The sequence below is a fragment of the Panulirus ornatus genome, chromosome 68 (assembly GCF_036320965.1).
Source record: "Panulirus ornatus isolate Po-2019 chromosome 68, ASM3632096v1, whole genome shotgun sequence".
NCBI lineage: Eukaryota > Metazoa > Arthropoda > Malacostraca > Decapoda > Palinuridae > Panulirus > Panulirus ornatus.
Genome location: NC_092291.1, coordinates 22,974,671 through 22,997,826, shown reverse-complemented (window position 1 = coordinate 22,997,826; position 23,156 = coordinate 22,974,671). Strand labels below are relative to the sequence as shown.

The 23,156-nt window shown below is 40.6% G+C and overlaps 2 protein-coding genes across 7 annotated transcripts in view; one reads left to right on the top strand and one right to left on the bottom strand.

The window, feature by feature from the left end:
• The window catches only part of LOC139747394 (juvenile hormone esterase-like), a 19,090-nt gene extending 15,376 nt beyond the window's left edge, over nt 1-3,714 (top strand). For both annotated transcript variants that reach the window (XM_071659687.1, XM_071659688.1), the window contains exons 10-15: nt 262-354; nt 1,819-1,922; nt 2,324-2,489; nt 2,767-2,884; nt 3,027-3,161; nt 3,407-3,714. In XM_071659687.1, coding sequence (XP_071515788.1) covers nt 262-354; nt 1,819-1,922; nt 2,324-2,489; nt 2,767-2,884; nt 3,027-3,161; nt 3,407-3,605 — 815 coding nt within the window. In that variant the 3' untranslated portion in view covers nt 3,606-3,714. The remainder of the gene's footprint in view (nt 1-261; nt 355-1,818; nt 1,923-2,323; nt 2,490-2,766; nt 2,885-3,026; nt 3,162-3,406) is intronic.
• A 3,798-nt stretch (nt 3,715-7,512) lies between these two features.
• The window catches only part of LOC139747395 (uncharacterized), a 38,032-nt gene continuing 22,388 nt past the window's right edge, over nt 7,513-23,156 (bottom strand). For all 5 annotated transcript variants that reach the window (XM_071659694.1, XM_071659689.1, XM_071659690.1 and 2 more), the window contains exons 4-9: nt 22,410-22,588; nt 21,329-21,491; nt 19,325-20,235; nt 11,954-12,173; nt 10,471-10,570; nt 7,513-8,284 (exon numbers count right to left, since the gene is read on the bottom strand). In XM_071659694.1, the coding sequence (XP_071515795.1) occupies nt 8,133-8,284; nt 10,471-10,570; nt 11,954-12,173; nt 19,325-20,235; nt 21,329-21,491; nt 22,410-22,588 (1,725 nt within the window). In that variant the 3' untranslated portion in view covers nt 7,513-8,132. The remainder of the gene's footprint in view (nt 8,285-10,470; nt 10,571-11,953; nt 12,174-19,324; nt 20,236-21,328; nt 21,492-22,409; nt 22,589-23,156) is intronic.

Here is a 23,156-nt window from a genome sequence, read left to right as displayed (position 1 = left end):
CACACACACACACACACACACACACACACACACACACGCACACACACACAAGGAATATAGAACTAACAAGTATATATGGTTATAAAGAGATTCATGTATTTTCAGTTTGTTTTCAGCTTTCTACTCTTTTAACCCCCGTTATTGTCCATCTGGTAGAGACGTCGTAAAGTATGTTTGAAAGTAACAAAAAGTCAATGAGTAAAAATATCTCATTTGTCTCATTTAATCACTAATTTCACTACTTTTTCCTTTCTTTTCAAGTCATGTACCTGGAGTATCTGGTGGCAAATAACCTCAGCACTGACGAGGAGTACATGCGTAACGACATGATCGACGACTTCCTCAACGCCTTCGGTAAGAAGAGCGGGAAGTGGATGTATGGTTTACGCACTGGTATACATCTGTTGTATGGTTTACGCACTGGTATACATCTGTTGTATGGTTTACGCACTGGTATACATCTGTTCTATGGTTTACGCACTGGTATACATCTGTTGTATGGTTTACGCACTGGTATATATCTGTTGTATGGTTTACGGACTGGTATACATCTGTTGTATGGTTTACGGACTGGTATACATCTGTTGTATGGTTCACGGACTGGTATACATCTGTTGTATGGTTTACGGACTGGTATACATCTGTTGTATGGTTTACGCACTGGTATACATCTGTTGTATGGTTTACGGACTGGTATACATCTGTTGTATGGTTTACGCACTGGTATACATATGTTGCATGGTTTACGGACTGGTATACATCTGTTGTATGGTTTACGGACTGGCATACATCTGTTGTATGGTTTACGCACTGGTATACATCTGTTGTATGGTTTACGATTTGGTATAGCTTTGTTGAACGATTTGCGGACTGGTTGGTATAGATCTGTTGAATGGTTCAAGGATTTGTATAACTCTGCTGAATGTTTATGGATTGATATAGATCTGTTGAATGGTTTACTGATTGTTCTATAACAATGCTGAATGGTTTAAGGATTGGTATACATCTGTTCAATAGCTTAAGGATTGGTTTAGATGTGTTGAATGGCTTACGGATTGGTATACATCTATTGAATGGTCTATGAATTGATATAGACCTAATGAATGTTTTAAGGATTGGTATACATCAGCTAAATGGTTCATAGTTTGATATAGATCTGTTAAATGTTTACTGATTGGTATAGACCTTCTATATCTCTGTCTTGAATGTACTGCTTCGTTGTTTAGGAATTGCGTTAGACTCGTTGTGATGATTTGCACAGATAACATTGCAGACTGGAAGTTAGGAGCTGGTGTACGAATGGGCAGATTCCTAATCTTAGTGTATCAGAACATGATGAATTTGATTTATGAAGTGGTGTGTTGACCTTGGTTCATGCTGTGATATGCTAACCTAGGTTTATGATATGGTATGATGACCTTGATTCATCATGTGGATTTTGTACTTATGTTGACCTTAAAATTGACCTGCAATGACCTTTATCTATGATGTGATATAGTGACCTCTGCTAACTTTCTTAACTTTGCTGTATGATGTGGTACGTTCACCTATGTTGTTCTTGATTAATGATGTAATGTGTTGATCTTCCTGATTTATGATATGGTAAATTGACCCATGTTAGCCTTGACCTACGTATGATGTGGTGTGTTGACCCATTTTGACCTGGTAACGTAAAGCAGACTGATGACGTTCATTTATGAAATAGCAGACTGAACCTTGACTTACGATGAAACAGGACGAACTTATCTTACACTCAGTTTTAAGCGATGATTACTACCACGAAGTCCCGAGAACTTAAGTCATCATTGTTTCCTGCAGGAGTGACAGACAAGACTCATGGCATCGCTGAGTCCTTGCAAGACTCCTTCATCGGCGGAAGAGACCTGGCCGACCTCAACAATTCTTCCCCGGGTCTTGTAGACGTAAGCTAAGAACGGTCTGTGGGTACTGGCTGTGAGCGGGAACTTTATAGAGTAGCAGAAATCAACTTAGATGTGTTATAGTTCTGGTGCTACATGTCGGTACCAGCAAGACCCTAGACCAACTTAGTTTAAGACTCTCTATGAGGACCACAGAATTACTGTCTCTATTCATAAACTCCCATACTTTACTGGTCACATTCTTCAATATTGGACCCTGAAATGAGATGAGTCAGATTTAGTCAAATTCATGTTTTGAAATTTGAATCCACTGAAGATTATAGTCAAATACTATTCATTCTTATATCAACTCGACTGAAGAATCGAGGTAATATTCACTCATATTCGGCTGATGGTATCAGATGGATTACTAATGATCGCGTGTTGTTTCCTCGGCGAGGTAGATGGCGGGCGTGTTCTTCCTCAAGGCTGGGGGCTGGGAGACGGCCAAGCTCCATGCCAAACACACGGACAAGCCCAAGACCTTCTACTACTCCTTCGACTTCGAGTCGGACGACACAATGTTCAGGTGGCTGTTTATGGGCGCCACTAACCTACCATTTAGACCAGGTAGGGTCTCTCGTTGATGTAACAACCACATTCGAGGAAGAGACATGAAGCTATGATAGATAACTCGAATACATACAAATACTGGAATGAAAAAACAAGACTAAGTACTGGTCATTCCAAAGCGTAATGGGTTGATTTAGCTTTATGTATCGTGCATGATTATGATTAATGTCTTGTCTTGCTGTTGTCAATCTGCCATAAGGTGATCTCAAGATCCCTCGTGAACTCGTAGGTATGTTATGGGATTAAAGGTATTGGATCTCTCTTTATCTCAAAGGCGTGACGCATTCGGACGAACTGATGTACATCTTTCCTCTCCCTGCTGTTCTCGAGGGCCAACAGATAACAGTGAAGGATCGCATGGTGCGGATGTGGACCAACTTTGCTATCCATGGGTACGGTATAGATAAAGTGGAATACTTCAGTTGTATAATCTATGCCAATATTATCCTTTCTTGCACATTTGTCGGTGTGAAGAATGGGGTAATATTTTCACCTTTTTCTTAATTCTTTTAACGCTCTGTCTCATTGTTACAGAGATCCCACACCTGACGCAGATGAAGATAGCTGGAAGAAGCTGAAAATTCCGAAGTGGAAGCCTTTGACACCAGATGACCACAACTATATGCTTATCAAAGACGAATGCACTCTGGAGCAAGAGTATCCAAACAGGTAATGATACACTTTCTCAATCTGCCTGTCTGTGTCTGTGTCTGTCTGTCTGTCTGTCTATCTATCTTTCTTCATTCCTTCATCTTTTCTTCTTCCTCTCATCTTTCTCTCTCCTCTTTATAACCTGCCAGATACGGCACACATGCTACTCAGTCAACACTGAGAAGAAGAAATGAACGCTGATTCCATAGTGCACCGTCTCGTAGCGCAGTCAATTCAGTCATTTTTCTCATCTTAATTTTCAGGTGGCACATAACTCTGGATGAGTCTCAGGGGCCAGTCACGACCAGCATCACTCCCAATGTTACCGAAGGGCCTTCTTGGGGGGCATACAACAGTGTCGAAAAGGAAAGAGAATCGTACATGATCTCCATGATCGTGTTCGTTATAACCACAGTTTGTTTCGGAGGCATTTGTGGCTACTTTTATTTCAGGAAGCGCTGAACTTAACACATCTCACTTCATACATTCTTAATACTTCTTTTATTTTTTTCTGACTCTCTTGTATCATTCTTACCTTTCTGGTGAGTTAAATAAAAGAGAAATTGCACAATACTTTACCTTACGTGTTCCCAAAAATACGGTAACAAATGGAAAGAGAATCCAAATACATATTATGTACTTTTGAGTTAATACGAGTTTTACTTTTTACACCAAAGGCTTATAGGTATAGAGATTATTCCTCCTTAGATAAGTACCCACAGAGGGCACCCTAAGCCACTGAGTCAAGAGCTAGGTACGCGCTCAAACTTTCAACCGAATCTTTTACCTTCAATGTGAGGACTCACGTAAACATTACCTGTTGAATCTTTTTACCTTAAGGTGTCAAGCAGCCACAAGAGCTGTGTAAGTAGACACTGACACACGCTGCTATTGAACCCTCTAACTTGTAGGGAGTTATCAACTTAACACTGCTTGTTAAATCATCTAACTCGTCGTATACAAAGGGATACATGGGAATACAAAGGAATTCCAACAGCAACTGACCACTGGGTCCTTCCGAGAGTGTTTGTGATAGTGGAAGATGTCAGAAACCTGCAAGCTTTGTACCATCAGCAAATTCTGAGATCTTGCAATGCAAACCATTGTCAATATCACTGAATACATATGAAAAAGGAAACTGTCCCCATGAGTGATCTTTCTGGTGTTCTATTTGTTACGTCTGTTTACGTCTGTTTATGGCCAGTCAATCAATTTCTTCCCATCCACCCAAGTACAACCGCCATCAATGCCATGTGACTTGATTTCTATGTTAATAACATTTAATGCAATACCTTATCGACTGCATAATGAAAATCTAGATAAATGATAACAAATGCTTTTCGTTCATCATACATGTTGATTATATCGTGATAGGAATCAAGCAGATTTGCCAAACAGGAAACGATTTTGTTGATTACCTTGCTGAGAATCGTTTCTTAAGTGGTCGTCCTCTACATGGTATACAATTCTGTCTCGAATGATGGTTTCCATAACTTTTCCAACTACAGACGTTAAGCTAACTGGACGGTAATATTCGGGTAGTGACTTAACACCTTTTTTTCTTTTTTTAATATTCCTGTTACATTGGCACACTTTCATTTATCTGGAAATATTATTATAGAAAATGACTTTCTGAAAAAGGACATTCAAAGGCTTAACTCACTCATTTTTCGCCTCTTTCATTGTCCTCAGATAAAGCTTATCAGGACCAGGCAATCAGTTCATTTTCATTCGGTTCTTGCTGATAGTATTGTCTCCAGATTTTATAACTGTTTGTTGATGAAAGTTCTCCCATTTCTTCAGCGAAAGTGGATTCGGAACATGGGTTTGTGTCTTCGATCTTAAGTACAGATACGAAAAAGTCTTTCAAGATTTGGGCTAGAAACCAGATCTGCTCCTTGCTGAATCCTCTTTATCAAAGTTGTGTATCCACAGAGTGCTTGTAGAATCCTCTTTATCAATGTGTACCCACAGAGTGCTTCCAGAATTCTCTGTATCAAAGTTGTGTACCCACAGAGTGCTTGCTGAATCCTCAATATCAAAGTTGTGTACCCACAGAGTGCTTGCAGAATCCTCAATATCAAAGTTGTGTACCCAGAGAGTGCTTGCTGAATCTTCTATATCAAAGTTGTGTACCCACAGAGTGCTTGCAGAATTCTCTATATCAAAGTTATGTATCCACAGAGTGCTTGCAGAATCCTCATTATCAAAGTTGTGTACCCAGAGAGTGCTTGCTGTATCTTCTATATCAAAGCGTTGTACCCACAGACTGCTTGCTAAATCCTATATCTAGGAATTGTTTACCCACAGAATGCTTGTCGAATCCTCTGTTACGTAACTACGTACTCACACTGCTCGTCGAATCCTCTATCTAACGGGTATGTATCACTGAACACTGCGTGCTAACCCATGTGGTGTACATAGTCCACAGAACGCTCGCTCAGCCTGTGGCTCTGGGATTATGCCCTCATTCCCGCCTTCCTCGTTTGCCATCCTCCTCCAAGGGAGGAGAGACGAACCAAAGTGTTGCTCTACTCAGTATTGACCCTCGTAATGCGTGCTGATCTTTGGCATCCCATGTACGCACACCATCCAGGCCTTGCTCACTCTTCAACCTCGAAAGGAGGTACTGACACATACTTCGAGACGAGTTCTTTACACCAAGGTTTCATACCAGACATTTTTTTTTTTTCTTCATACTATTCGCCATTTCCCGCGATAGCGAGGTAGCGTTAAGAAGAGAGGACTGGGCCTTTGAGGGAATACCCTCACCTGGTCCCCTTCTCTGTTCCTTCTTTTGGAAAATTAAAATAAAAAAACGAGAGGGGAGGATTTCCAGCCCCCCGCTCCCTTCCCTTTTAGTTGCCTTCTACGACACGCAGGGAATACGTGGGAAGTATTCTTTCTCCCCTATCCCCTATACCAGACATATTGCTTGTATATCCTCGTGCCAAGAGAATATGTAACCACAAATATCCTTTTTTTCAGAATCGTGTACTTCTGAAACATATTACCATAAATATTCTTAGTAACACACACACACACACACACACACACACACACACACACACACACACACACACACACACACACACACAATACATACACACACACATGCACACTCATACACACACACACACACACACTCACACACACACAATACATACACACACACACATACATACACACACACACACACACACACACACACACACACACACACACACACACACACACACAGCTGCAGACAGAGTAGCCTTTCCCTTCGTTAATGATGCTCACATAAAATTGCATGTTGAAACATCTCCCTTTGAGGTTGGTAGCGACTCAGACACCCATATCGACTGCAGATACTAATTTCCGGTGAGGGGTAGCAATAACCAGCTGATATTTATTGCCAAAACTTATCCAGTGAGAGGGGTACACACACACACACACACACACACACACACACACACACACACACACACACACACTACATCCTCAGACCTGCGCCCCTCGACCCTGTTCTTGGCAAAGGTATCTATATACTTAGATTCATGAAACATTGTACATAGGTTCAAAGGCACATATTTCCTGCTGAATCCTTCAAGGAGAGAGTGATTCGATTCCTAGGTATACTATAAGTGAAAAACCCACACCAGGATAAGTGACTCGAGAGATGAGAAATTTAGTTGAATGAAAAACAAAAAAGTGCTAGAGGAAAATCTGAAATTATTTGACGATCTAAGGATAAAGGAGAGTAGATATGACCGCGGCTATGGCAGGAAAAGTCAATAAAGTAAAATAAGATTAAAGAAAAGAACATTTCTCCCAACGTTCTTTGAAAAAAGTAAATTTCTCCCACCTTAATAAACTAAAATAAAAAGGAAATCTCTTGAAATGCACGAGATGTTATAGATATTATATAGAGATTCTGAGATATTATAGACACTATAGGTTAGTTATGCAGTTAAGCTGATGGTTGTGGAAAGGTAGAAGCTCACAAAGGTAAGATAAATGTAGCAAAAAAAAAAAAAGAGATGGAGATAGAAAGAAAATGTGCCTCAGCTTTTCGACTGACTCCACTGGAAGCGTGTGGTTGCTGTTTCCCATAGATTCTGTGTGGATACTAACCATATGAGGAGTGACCGTAGTGATAATCCTTTCTTTCCCCCGTACAGTAGGAGAGCAAGGACGTACAGCTAGGAGTAGCCCAGCTGTGTGAGAGCAGTGCTCCATACAAGGTCAGATCAAACCGGCTGTTATAACTTAAACAGAAGAAAATCAATTTTCATAACTGCTCCATGTTCTACGAGTCTGGTCCTTGACTCTGTCTACAATACTTCATTCTCAGATATGCTAAAATTTGTATCAAAATTACTCAACATTTTTACATCAGATTCTTTTTAATGACATCATAAAAATTCAAAGGTACAAAACGAACTTCTATCACTAAGAGAGAAAGTAATTCCTACAGGGAATTTCTTCACTGTTACAGTGATATTCAATGATCAGGCAAATTACTTTCCACTTGGACCCTTTTACAGTCCATTCGTCAAGTCTTGCAACGATATCACAACTGGAAAATCTATAATTTTTCATTGGCGGGTAAGTCTGGCATGACTTTTATCATATATAACATCCTTTTCGTCACATACGTTCACAACACCAGAATAATTAGCTGCGGGTCATAAACACTTGCGTTCATTCTCTCATTCCATTCCACTCGTTCCTGGAATGCAACATTTGTTTATTTTCAACTCTTCGGAAAGGGAACCATCCTTTATCATATCCTTTGTATAGGATATTCCAGTGATGCTTTGTCTACCGTACATAGGAGTCCTTCTTAGGAAGTACTCATCCTTCCATTTCCAGAAGTGCTTTGTCTGCTGCGAGGAAGTTCTTGTCAAAAGAATCACTAGCCTTTCATTCTTCCTATCAGTCATAAGACTAGAAATATCCACCATCGGAGCTAAAGACACAGAGCCGCGTGTCAAGCATGTCTCGCTACAGCAGGTCTTTACAGTAGCAGTATTTTCTGTAGGTGAAGTCAATGATGCAGTGGCTCTGGTTGCCGTATTTGTTGATTCTCGACACATCAGCCACGAGTTCGTAGGTTTTGTCGTGATACCTCACTGAGCTCTCGAGCTGCGCTTCGCCTGAAACCCAAGTACACACGTTACAAGTTAGATTACAAAGTTGTAATTATACTAAACTCCATTTTTTTATGAAAAATGAATAACCACACACACACACACACACACACGCACGCCCGCACACACACACACACACACACACACACACACACACACACACACACACACACACACACACACACACACACACACACACATGTGAAGCAGCTTGGCAAGTACTGAGTGGTCTACCTAGCGGTGGGGGCACACAAGCAGCCAGCTCTCGGGAGTAAAAACCAAAGTAATACCTACAGAGGAGGGGAAGTGAACAAACATTATGGCGTAGGGCAAGAGCGTCAATTCTGAAAGTTAGCCTGAGACAGTTTATAGGTCGGATCGCTTTCGACTCAACTCTGTCAAGTAAGGAGGCAGAACTCAACCCAAACCAAGAATGACACCAGTACTCCATACAAGGACGAATCAGTCCTATGTATAAACGGAGTAACTGTTCACTTGCGACATCTAAACAGGGCACCCAGCTTTTAGAGGCAGGCGTAGCTATTCCTGTATTATGGGGCTTCCAAGAAAGAGTGGATGTTTCAGCAATACAAAGGACGTTCAACTGAGTTAAGAGGTGGAATTACGGAACGTCAAAGGAGAGACGACAGTTGTAAGGATTTTTCGATTAAGAGATGGGTAGAAACAGGGTCTTGGAGGCATTAAAACTGATTAGATCACTTCTACTCCACTGAGATATCCTGTCCAAGTCTGAGTTTGTTCAGGAAGCTGTGTCAAGACGAGATGCAGATCGAAAGAGGGAGGAAGGAGCAGGATTGAAGGATGTAAATGAATGCAGCGTTGTGTTCTCAGCATATAACTGCATTTGATTATGTGTGGAGGAGAGGAAATCGTTGAAACTAGGAGGAAAAGTGTAGGGGACAGGACAGAACCTTTAGGGACGCCGCTGTTGATGAAGAAAAGGGGGGAGGCAAATCAGTCAACAGCCAAAGAAAAAGATCGGCTGGAGAGGAAGCTAAGTGTGAAGGAACAAGGTGAGGGAGGGAAGGCAAAAGAGGAGAGCTTAGAGATGAGACCCCGATGTCTCGCTTTTGGATATGTCAAGGGCAACTGCATGAGACTCCTCAGAATCTTTCAAGGATGATGACCAGAATTTGTTAAGATAGTAAAGAATATCACCAGTGGCTCTACCCTTGCGAAAGCCATAGTGGTGATCAGAGAGAAGACTGACTTCCGAGGTGTTTAAGGATATGGGGGTTGAGGAGGGATCTATGGAAATGGTAGATGTTAAAGTAGTAGGACAATAGTTAGATGGGTAAGAAAAAACTTTGGAAAAATGGTAGATGTTAAAGTAGTAGGACAATAGTTAGATGGGTAAGAAAAAACTTTGGAAAAATGGTAGATGTTAAAGTAGTAGGACAATAGTTAGATGGGTCAGAATGATCAGTTACCCTTCTTAGAGATGGGATTGATCAATAAATGCTTCCTAGGAGAAGGAAAAGTTTTGGTTTTTAAACAGAAACAGAACAGACAAGAAGAAGCCTAGGAGCAAGCTCAGAGGCACACTCCTTCAGTACACGCGGATGCATGCCATCAGGACCATAACCCTTGCTTGTGTCCACATAAAGAAGCGCTTTTCGGACAGATCAGAAAAAAAAATGTTACGTGGAGAGGCATAGGATTAGTAAGAGGAGCGTCAGTGGATGAAGGAATGTTAGAGTCATCCAAGGTGGGGTTAGAGGAGAAAGAGAACCAAAGAGAGTTGCTTTGTCTACGGCAGAGACAGCTTGGTGAGTGTCTGATATGTCGACAATCACCACTAGTCTCGTTCAGCCAGTATGAGACGTCGCCACCTAAAACTACACCTTACTCTCTGTTGGTGAGCCAGTCACTAATTCACGCACTTAGGTCATCCCCTTATTCCATGCGATTTTAATCTACGTAACAGTTTCTTGTGTGCTACTTCGTCGATTGCTCTTTGAAAAAGTCAAAGGCTCCTTTTGAATCCCAGTTGCCTTGTTGAGAAACTCTAGCATGTATGTTTTTAACTACGATCTGTGTCAAATTATGGACCTCAGAGTACCTTGCAACCTAGTCCATCTGGGAGGGATTTTGGATGCCATCACTCCATAGGAAGAGGCCAAACAGGAGAAAGGATGTTGTCCCACGTATCAGGAGGTCAGTTAACTCACCTGGTTTAGTAACGAGGGTTAGAGTATAAGTCATTGCGACCGTGTTCTCTTTTTTAGGCTTGGTGCTGTTGGTAGCTGTTCCAATGCGACCACTCATAATCTGGAACAGAAGAGATGTGGTTAAACATTGGCTGGGGTTCTTGGTCTCTGAAAGACACGATCCATATAGCCATAATGGTTGATCCCTGACTTCCAAGGTCAAGAATACATGTAATCATCAGGAGAATTGATTAATAAGAGCTTCTCCAACTGAACTGTATGCTTAGAAGCGTCTAATAGTTGATACATATGGGAACATGTGTGAATTAATGAAGACAGTGCGGAATTATCTCACACACACACAAAGAAAAATGACAGAATTATATAAGTGGGATAAGTGATGAACTCTGTACAGTGTAGGATTATTGAAATATTCTCCCTAAAGCTGTGATTACGAGGTAGCCTTTGCACTGCAGTGGCCAAAAAATTAACGCTAAAAAGAACATTACGAAATGCAGCTATAACTTTTTTTTCGTGTGTGTGTGTGTGTGTGTGTGTGTGTGTGTGTGTGTGTGTGTGTGTGTCACACAAGCTGGCGTTATGAAGGGCATGTTTGCTTAAGCAGGGAACGACAATACCTGCGTGGTGGCTACATCAGTGTTGCAGGTGGAGAGCAGACGAAAGGAAAGAAATGTCTTAATTGCCTTATATCTGACGACTGTAAGGAATATATATATATATATATATATATATATATATATATATATATATATATATATATATATATATATATATATATATATATATTCTTTTTTTTTTTCATACGATTCGCCATTTCCCGCATTTGCGAGGTAGCGTTAAGAACAGAGGACTGGGCCTTAGAGGGAAAATCCTCACCTGGCCCCCCTCTCTGTTCCTTCTTTTGGAAAATTAAAAAAAAAAAAACGAGAGGGGAGGATTTCCAGCCACCCGCTCCCTCCCCTTTTAGTCGCCTTCTACGACACGCAAGGAATACGTGGGAAGTATTCTTTCTCCCCTATCCCCAGGGATAGGGGATATATATATATATATATATATATATATATATATATATATATATATATATATATATATATATATATATATATATATATATATATATATATATATATATATATATATACATATATATATATATATATCAAGCTATTCCCTTGCATTATGCTGCAGGGGTAAAAGGCAATCAAGAACAAAAAATGACTCAGTAAGTCAGCATTCTGCATACAGCTCCCAAAACGTACAACAGAAGCCGCTAAGACTGTCATTGTTATAATCACACTGTTGGCCTCATTGTCAAACCCTTCGAAGTGCAGGTGGAGAATAGATAGGTACACGAAGAGGGTAATACCTCCCATATTTTGCATGACCTGAAAGTGACTCCAAGTGGTCATACGGGTGTTAGTCTTTTAGAAGAGGAACCTTGGAAGAAGACCAGAAGGTTTCGTACAGCAACAGACTCATTAACCTTCTTCAGCTGTAGTGGAGCACATTTTGGGAAGGCTTGGAGCCCCTCGTTGATCTTCTTCACCACGAACTGGGCCACTGGCTTGAGACGGGGGTCATCCGCATCTACCTCGGTGGAGTGCTGGCAGGCGCAGAAGTGTTCAGGGACGGAGGCATCCTCACATGTCCTGTTCAGAGGAACTACACGGAACAAACTCTGGCCGTGGAGGAACGGAGTTGGCCTGTCAGTAGGAGATGCATAGATGATCAGAAAATTCACATTATAGCCAATGTTTGATATTCTCAATGGAGTATTCTACCCCATTCTTCCATATATATATATATATATATATATATATATATATATATATATATATATATATATATATATATATATATATATATATATATATATATATATATATATATATATATATATATATATATATATATATATATATATATATATATATATTTTTTTTTTTTTTTTTTTTTTTTATACTTTGTCGCTGTCTCCCGCGTTTGCGAGGTAGCGCAAGGAAACAGACGAAAGAAATGCCCCCCCCCCATACACATGTACATACACACGTCCACACACGCAAATATACATACCTACACAGCTTTCCATGGTTTACCCCAGACGCTTCACATGCCCCGACTCAATCCACTGACAGCACGTCAACCCCTGTATACCACATCGCTCCAATTCACTCTATTCCTTGCCCTCCTTTCACCCTCCTGCATGTTCAGGCCCCGATCACACAAAATCTTTTTCACTCCATCTTTCCACCTCCAATTTGGTCTCCCTCTTCTCCTCGTTCCCTCCACCTCCGACACATATATCCTCTTGGTCAATCTTTCCTCACTCATTCTCTCCATGTGCCCAAACCATTTCAAAACACACTCTTCTGCTCTCTCAACCACGCTCTTTTTATTTCCACACATCTCTCTTACCCTTACGTTACTTACTCAATCAAACCACCTCACACCACACATTTTCCTCAAACATCTCATTTCCAGCACGTCCATCCTCCTGCGCACAACTCTATCCATAGCCCACGCCTCGCAACCATACAACATTGTTGGAACCACTATTCCTTCAAACATACCCATTTTTGCTTTCCGAGATAATGTTCTCGACTTCCACACATTTTTCAAGGCTCTCAAAATTTTCGCCCCCTCCCCCACCCTATGATCCACTTCCGCTTCCATGGTTCCATCCGCTGACAGATCCACTCCCAGATATCTAAAACACTTCACTTCCTCCAGTTTTTCTCCATTCAAACTCACCTCCCAATTGACTTGACCCTCAACCCTACTGTACCTAATAACCTTGCTCTTATTCACATTTACTCTTAACTTTCTTCTTCCACACACTTTACCAAACTCAGTCACCAGCTTCTGCAGTTTCTCACATGAATCAGCCACCAGCGCTGTATCATCAGCGAACAACAACTGACTCACTTCCCAAGCTCTCTCATCCCCAACAGACTTCATACTTGCCCCTCTTTCCAGGACTCTTGCATTTACCTCCCTAACAACCCCATCCATAAACAAATTAAACAACCATGGAGACATCACACACCCCTGCCGCAAACCTACATTCACTGAGAACCAATCACTTTCCTCTCTTCCTACACGTACACATGCCTTACATCCTCGATAAAAACTTTTCACTGCTTCTAACAACTTGCCTCCCACACCATATATTCTTAATACCTTCCACAGAGCATCTCTATCAACTCTATCATATGCCTTCTCCAGATCCATAAATGCTACATACAAATCCATTTGCTTTTCTAAGTATTTCTCACATACATTCTTCAAAGCAAACACCTGATCCACACATCCTCTACCACTTCTGAAACCGCACTGCTCTTCCCCAATCTGATGCTCTGTACATGCCTTCACCCTCTCAATCAATACCCTCCCATATAATTTACCAGGAATACTCAACAAACTTATACCTCTGTAATTTGAGCACTCACTCTTATCCCCTTTGCCTTTGTACAATGGCACTATGCACGCATTCCGCCAATCCTCAGGCACCTCACCATGAGTCATACATACATTAAATAACCTTACCAACCAGTCAACAATACAGTCACCCCCTTTTTTAATAAATTCCACTGCAATACCATCCAAACCTGCTGCCTTGCCGGCTTTCATCTTCCGCCAAGCTTTTACTACCTCTTCTCTGTTTACCAAATCATTTTCCCTAACCCTCTCACTTTGCACACCACCTCGACCAAAACACCCTATATCTGCCACTCTGTCATCAGACACATTCAACAAACCTTCAAAATACTCATTCCATCTCCTTCTCACATCACCACTACTTGTTATCACCTCCCCATTTACGCCCTTCACTGAAGTTCCCATTTGCTCCCTTGTCTTACGCACCCTATTTACCTCCTTCCAGAACATCTTTTTATTCTCCCTAAAATTTACTGATAGTCTCTCACCCCAACTCTCATTTGCCCTTTTTTTCACCTCTTGCACCTTTCTCTTGACCTCCTGTCTCTTTCTTTTATACTTCTCCCACTCAATTGCATTTTTTCCCTGCAAAAATCGTCCAAATGCCTCTCTCTTCTCTTTCACTAATACTCTTACTTCTTCATCCCACCACTCACTACCCTTTCTAAACAGCCCACCTCCCACTCTTCTCATGCCACAAGCTTCTTTTGCGCAATCCATCACTGATTCCCTAAATACATCCCATTCCTCCCCCACTCCCCTTACTTCCATTGTTCTCACCTTTTTCCATTCTGTACACAGTCTCTCCTGCTACTTCCCCACACAGGTCTCCTTCCCAAGCTCACTTACTCTCACCACCTTCTTCACCCCAACATTCACTCCTCTTTTCTGAAAACCCATACTAATCTTCACCTTAGCCTCCACAAGATAATGATCAGACATCCCTCCAGTTGCACCTCTCAGCACATTAACATCCAAAAGTCTCTCTTTCGCACGCCTGTCAATTAACACGTAATCCAATAACGCTCTCTGGCCATCTCTCCTACTTACATAAGTATACTTATGTATATCTCGCTTTTTAAACCAGGTATTCCCAATCATCAGTCCTTTTTCAGCACATAAATCTACAAGCTCTTCACCATTTCCATTTACAACACTGAACACCCCATGCATACCAATTATTCCCTCAACTGCCACATTACTCACCTTTGCATTCAAATCACCCATCACTATAACCCGGTCTCGTGCATCAAAACCGCTAACACACTCATTCAGCTGCTCCCAAAACACTTGCCTCTCATGATCTTTCTTCTCATGCCCAGGTGCATATGCACCAATAATCACCCACCTCTCTCCATCAACTTTCAATTTTACCCATATTAATCGAGAATTTACTTTCTTACATTCTATCACATACTCCCACAACTCCTGTTTCAGGAGTATTGCTACTCCTTCCCTTGCTCTTGTCCTCTCACTAACCCCTGACTTCACTCCCCAGACATTTCCAAACCACTCTTCCCCTTTACCCTTGAGCTTCGTTTCACTCAGAGCCAAAACATCCAGGTTCCTTTCCTCAAACATACTACCTATCTCTCCTTTTTTCACATCTTGGTTACATCCACACACATTTAGGCACCCCAGTCTGAGCCTTCGAGGAGGATGATCACTCCCCGCGTGACTCCTTCTTCTGTTTCCCATTTTAGAAAGTTAATACAAGGAGGGGAGGATTTCCGGCCCCCCTCTCCCGTCCCCTCTAGTCGCTTTCTACGACACGCGAGGAATACGTGGGAAGTATTCTTTCACCCCTATCCCCAGGGATAATATATATATATATATATATATATATATATATATATATATATATATATATATATATATATATATATATATATATATATATATATATATATATATATATATACACCAGTAAAAGTAAAAGCAAAAAGAAATGTTGAAGATTTTGGAAGATCGCAAGTGTACTCTGCATAACAACTGAAGTCAAAAGAGAGAAAGCAGATAGTGAATTATTTGCTAACAAAAGCTCTAAATCCAGGTTAGATTCCCATTCATTGTTTATGGTTCACACACACACACACACACACACACACACACACACACACACACACACACACACACACACACACATTATCAATGTCATTCATCTTCACTGACTTCATTGGTGATACGCGAACTAAAAGCAAGAAAAATTATGTTTCTTGTATACATACTGATTTCCATATCTATGATTATTACAGTTTAACCATAAACAATGCACTTTTAAGTAAACACAAAGGTAGATATAAGTAACTATAATTTTCATTATCATTCCAATTGCAAAGAGGAATATCACCACATCTACTCAAAGGATCCATAGAATACAGTTACTGAATATCTTACATGTGCAACTAGTCTCTCTCTCTCTCTCTCTCTCTCTCTCTCTCTCTCTCTCTCTCTCTCTCTCTCTCTCTCTCTCTCTCTCTCTCTCTCTCTCTCTCTCAAAGGTAAAATGGTGAGCAGGCTTGCAACACCCATCCAGAACCCACACAAGAAAAAAAAAAAAATGACATCCGAACCCACAGGTCTCATCTCAGTACAATGCGTCTCATACTACAAGAAGGAAGCTCCAAAGACCTCCTCTTCCCCATTCCACCTCAGTGGTGTTGGGGCTATGATGTCCTCCACTGTGAAAACACTTTTGATCATGTCATTCGGGTTTTCCTGGGCCAACCTCGACATCTTCCCTACCTGAATACTTTAGCCTGAGCAGCTATTGTGGGAATGATACTAATCTGCTCTTCATGAGTATACAAAAAATGTTTTCGGTTATCTCCCGTCATGCTAACATATTTCTTTTGAAAGTTTCTCCTTTCCTTTCATCTTATTTAGCTATAGTGATCTCTTGATTTCTTATGCTTCTTCAAACTCTGGCTGTGTATGTGTGTGTGTGTGTGTGTGTGTGTGTGTGTGTGTGTGTGTGTGTGTGTGTGTGTGTGTGTGTGTGTTTACCGATTTATGATTACCTAACCTAACCTAACCATGTGGGGATGGAGAGCCCCTACATTTTTGGGGTGCCATCAGTTGAACTTTCTCTATTATCAAGTTGTCCACATTGAGTTTCATCAGTCAATTTTACTGAATTCATTTACTACTCTTATGCTGTCAAATTACTTCTTTACTTCTGTTCTGACTAATTTCTTACAACCACCTTATGGCGTCTGGTTGTTCTGTATCTGCGCCTTTCGAAGAACTGTTCACCCTTGTTGTCATCAAATTGTTAAAGAATCTTAAAGATTTTTCTGTCATCTCTGATGAACAAATTTATCGACTCAACTTGTTTTATTTGTACCAAGTTCATTAACCAACTGTAGACCTCCTCCATTAACTTCTTTTCGTATTCAAGCGCGGTGACCAAAGTTAAGATGCACATTCTAGTTTTAAACTAACGTTGGATGTGACCAACTTCCCGGATATTTCCTTATTAGCGTATCTGAATGTAGTTCTATAATGTGTCAGCAGACAGTCTGCGTCCCTTACCATTCTCCTAAGATATTACGATGGCAACAGCTTATGGACAACGTTGACTCCCTTGTGTCCCCCATACACACTCTCCCGCAACTTATGTCCTGTCTAGTGATTTTCGTGTCGAGGCTTACTTTCACTGTGTCCGATTCTCGTTACTTGAATTGGACATTAATATCCATATATCAATTCAACTTTGGAGTTTGTCTAGGTTTCCTTGTAAGTTGATGTAATCTTCTTTGCGTTCTCCCTTCCCCATGATCTTGGTATCATCCGCAAACATGTTCAGATAGAAGACAGACACCTTCTGGAACGTCATTCACATATATCAAGAAGAGTATTAAGTGGTCCCAAGACAGAACCTTGCGGAACTCCTCTGGTGTCCTCAACCCATTTCGAGAAAGCTCCTCTGACATGTGTGTTTTGTTCCTTTCCTCGAAGACAATCCATTCATCGAGGGAGTCAACCTCTTCTTTCCATTTGAAGAACCAGCTTCTTTACGAGCCTCCTATATATTACAGTGTTGGATTCTTCCTCGTATAAATGAAATATTCTTTGCTTATAATCTCATTTCCTTGAATCAATGCAGGCTCTTACTCAGATAGTTTCTCCACTGCACGACGTGATCCAGTCGCATTGAGATTCCTCCAATACCTCACTGCCTACGCTCGACAGGGAGATCGGGCTCTAGCTCAGCGTCTCCTCCTGGTCTGTTTCTTATAGACACGTATGATGTTCAACCTTCATACGTTCCCTTGCCACTTGTCCTTCCTTCATCGATATCTTGAACAATGTTTCATGTTGTCTGACAAGTTTACCTGCTCACATCTTCAGCATAAAAAGAGAATTTTTTATACAAGGACCACGAGTCTGTTGTGGGTCACGACCCTTTAATACTTTGTTTAATGTCTTTTCTAGATATTTAAGTACTTTTTCAGAACCTCATCCCACTTTGCACCCCACTGGTTATGAGAAGCTATAGTGTCTTCCACTGTGAAAAGTCTTTTAACTTTTTCATTCAATTCCTTGCCTCTGGCCTCCCATGCTGAGCTCAACCTTACTAGCGGCTCTGTATCTGAGGATTTATTCCTGATGAATAAAGGACGAAGTTTTGGATTCACTTTTGCCTTATTCGCCAAATTGTTTTCATTTTGCCTCGTCTTCCTTTCTTATCCTGCTGTAAGTACTTGTTCCCTGTACTCTTAAGCCTTGGCTATCGTCCATATCTTCCTCATAGCATATTATGGAGCTCTTCACTTTTGGCATCTTTTATTGAATCACACGTAGCAATTATCTTTCATATTTTTTCTACGATTCCCTCTATATTTGAGGCCAAAGCTACTCATGTTTCTTCACCTTAAGGAAATATTTCACGGAACCCTTTGCCCTTTGCCAATCTATGTTGCCATAGATAATGTTGAGCGCTGTGTGGTTTCCACGAATGATATCTCCTTTTCGAGAATGGTTTCATCTCTGTTCTTTTTCTTCTTTATCTACTTCAAGATAAAACTCAAGCAGTATGTGATCACATTATCCAACTGGCGTCCCATATATGATATGTGTGTGTGTGTGTGTGTGTGTGTGTGTGTGTGTGTGTGTGTGTGTGTGTTGTGTGTGTGTGTTTGTGTGTGTGTGTGTAGAGGGGGATGTTGAGTTCTATAGATGCTATAGTTTCTTTTACGAATTCAGTCTTACGTAAAGAGTGAAACGTTAGCTTAATGTTCCTCACTTCTAATAGCTTCTCTGAGACTGAGCGAAGTCTATCCAATAATCATAGATTAAGAGCAAAGGTTTTCCTATCACAAGTGTTCATAACAGATGTGTGAAATCACATTCAACAGATGAAGGTCGAGAGTAAATAAAGATACTGATGATAGGTGCAATGGTCAACACTCACTGTGCTAAGAGGTCAGCGTATCTCTGATACATGATGTCCATCATCGTCACATGGAGGTCGAAGGTTGAGGTAAGTCTTCGAGTGTTGGTGGCCATATTCGCCCAGGCTTCTGGATACTCCTCCTTAAACCAAGGAGGAAACACCAGCATGACAAATGGCAGTCTCTCCTCCAACATGCCTGCGTAGGTCGAGCGGAATGACCCCCATCGAAGCCCGTGGTCGCTGATGAAGAAGAGGACTGTGTTTTCTTGATGACCTCTCCTCTTGAACTCTTTCAGATACCTCAGCGATGGCAGATCGGCGGCTGACACCACCTTCAGGTAGTCGTGCGTGATGGAACAAGTCCAGAAGTACCCGAAGTAAGGCATGTCCTTCAAGGCATCTGCTACCGTTAGAGAGTAATCGTGGATCACGTCCATACTTCTCCTGTTCCCTTGACAAAGCTGAGCGTTATAACCCCTACGACCGCCACTGTGGCCTATGTGCTTCTCAGACATCAGGTAATATGGCCGGTTGTAGTAATCCGTCGGCTCCTTCACGTATCCCAGTTTGTTGAAGTGAAAGAGACCCATCCAGGCAGCGTCTTCGGCATAGGCAGTGGCATAACCTTGCTTGGAAAACTCTCTCCAGATCAAAGGACAATCGTCAAACTTTGCCCATCTTTTGGGATGACATTTGTGCTTCATAAACTCGTCGTAAGATAATCCCATCAGCGCCGCGATCATGTTCGGCTCGGTGTTGTCTCCTACTTTGGTGAAGCCTCGGAAGTCGATGGCACCAAGCTCGTGTTTGAGGTAATGTAAAGTCTTGGGCATGTGGCGTATCAGGTTCCCCCGTGACACAGCGTCTGTGCCCATGATGACGACGTTCAGTTTGGTCCTGTGAGGTCGCTGCTGTTGCTCGATCTCCTTCTGAAAGTGCAATCAGAATCAGGCGAACTTCGAAGCTTATACGAGACTCCGTTAAATACTTATTAGCACTGTATCTTAGAAATGCCAGAAATAGCTCTAACTCTCTCTCTCTCTCTCTCTCTCTCTCTCTCTCTCTCTCTCTCTCTCTCTCTCTCTCTCTCTCTCTCTCTCTCTCTCTCTCTCTCTCTCTCTCTCTCTCTCTCTCTCTCCTATAAACAAAAGTCATAAGCACAATACAATCATTAGTATCCGGGGATTCACTGTTACCTTTCATCAAATTTCACGCAGACACACACACACACACACACACACACACACACACACACACACACACACACGCACACACACACACACACAAATACACAAATACACTTACACACAACAGGTTCGGGAGCCAAGCGTTCAACTACGTTCAACGTCTGCATAGATCTAGATTGCTATAGAACCGAGAAATGTAGACTGTTCTCCCTTGTCACTGTGGACGTAGGAGGTATGAACAATATTTGGCTCTGAAGCTGGGCGGACGAACAATGATCTGGTGCATACTTTTGGGAACAAATACTCTGTTTTTATGTTCTATCTATTAGTTACTAGTGTGTATGAGTGTGTGTGTGTGTGTGTGTGTGTGTGTGTGTGTGTGTGTGTGTGTGTGTGTGTGTGTGTGTGTGTGTGTGTGTGCTCGTAGCACCAATATCCAGAGAAGAAAACACATAGAACTTATTTCTAGCTGATGAAATAGAAGATAGAGAAGGCAATAGGCCACGAGGCAACATTAATTGTACTATATAGAAGAGCATCAGCACAACATACATAACAACACAACTCGAACAGCAAAGAAAACGATGCAGTGGTGAGAAAAGTAATCCACTTCAGTCCACTTCAGAACGGTAACGGCAGTGTACCTCTAGTTCAGCTGAAAGAAAAAAGAAAAAAATTCTGGGGAAAAAGAAACATATTCGCATTTCCCAATCGCCTCCATCGTTCACATGTCCCTGTATATAAATCTATATCCCTCTACGTCTCGACTGAGAAGGCAAGTTCATGTCTGAAAAAAGGAGAAGATATATACTTTTTTTTCTTATGGCCACAGTACCTTGAATTTCTCACGCTTCCCTTGAACTCGTCTCGGTTGTATGAAGTAGTGAATGTCTTTGTAGACAATGCTCTTGTTTTGGGTAGTGTCCGTGCATGTGACCAATATGCCATCCTCGTCAATTACTGTCAACTCTTGATTTATGGAGACTCTCGGCGTCAGACTAGAAATTAATCAACTTTTATGGTAAATACTGAAGTATTCATAGTCATATTATGTATGGTAAAAATACTGAAGCATTCATAGTCACATTATTTATGGTTAAGTAAGGGGAGAAATATTTGTAAATTTTCATTTGTTGGCCAAACACAAAGAACATCATCTACATACCTAAACCAAATTGCATTAGAAGGTAAGATATCCTTTAGTAATTTTTATTTCAAAAAATTCCATATAAAGATTACTTAGTACAGGTGAAAGAGGGTTACCCATTGCCATACCAAATTTTTGAGCATAATAATCTCCATTGAATTGAAATACACTCTTTTATGCACAATTTTATCAGTTCAATGAAATTAGACTTTGAGACAGGTAAATGAATATCATCCAAGATATAAAATAAATATTCTAAAAGGTCATCAACTGGAACTTTAGTAGAAAAGTGAGGAAACATCAAAGTTAACTAGTTTGAAATCAAAATTAACATTGATATTGTTTAGCTTGTTGACTAAATTTACATTGTTTATGATATTAGAATTTGATACCTTACCCACTAAAGGGCTTAATAAAAATAAATAATAAAGAAATTAGTTTATACATATATATATATATATATATATATATATATATATATATATATATATATATATATATATATATATATATATATATATATATATATAATAAAAAAATAATATATATATATATATATATATATATATATATATATATATATATATATATATATATATATATATATAAATAAATATGGAATGAAAATTCATGTTCATATTCCCTCTCCCCTGGAAGACAGTGTAGAGCAGTGTCGCGAAGCAGCTCAAAGTTGCCTACCAACGTAGGTATAAAGAAAATCTCTTATGGTAAGAATGTATCATTTACCCAGTTGGTGGATCTCACTCACTTGGACACTTTATCACAGTTTCGATTATACTTCTCCGGGTCTTGCTGGATCCTCCTGATGCCCTGGTAAGTGCAATTGAGGTCTTCCCAAGATGTGTTGTAGTCCTTGATTCGATCCTTGTATAAGTGAAGGAAAAGACCTTCTGCCTCAGTGAGGGGACGTTTGGTTGAACACACAATCTGAGAAAGAACACAGACGCTTAAAATACTTTGATTCGTTTCTTACTTTTGTCGTTCCGTATCTAACCCTATCTATATTCCTGTTACCCAAGATAGCCATGAGAAAGAGGCATACTTTCATGCTCACACTCTGTACCATGTTGGCCATTAAGAGATAGGAGATTAAACATTGTTTATGTAGTCACTCACTGGTTCTAATTAGAATTAGGCATTTGACACAAATCTATTTCAAAATTTCATGTACGTTTCATAGATCTATTTTTCATTAACACCTGAAAGTAGTTAGTCACGTTCCTGATTGATTTAGTCGTATTGCTATAAAGTAAAATGTAACGAAACATGAGAACTGTTTTTCCTCTTAAGACGCAAGTGAGAGTGTTAAGCTAGGGCCGACTCGACCAAACTGCCGGGTTTGTTCTGTTCTTGCGTCTAAAAGCCAAAACGCAAGATGTAAATACGAATGCAAATATACTGCGTTCATTTTGTGATACAGATTTGTATACAATGCAGCAGATCTCTCTCTCTCTCTCTCTCTCTCTCTCTCTCTCTCTCTCTCTCTCTCTATATA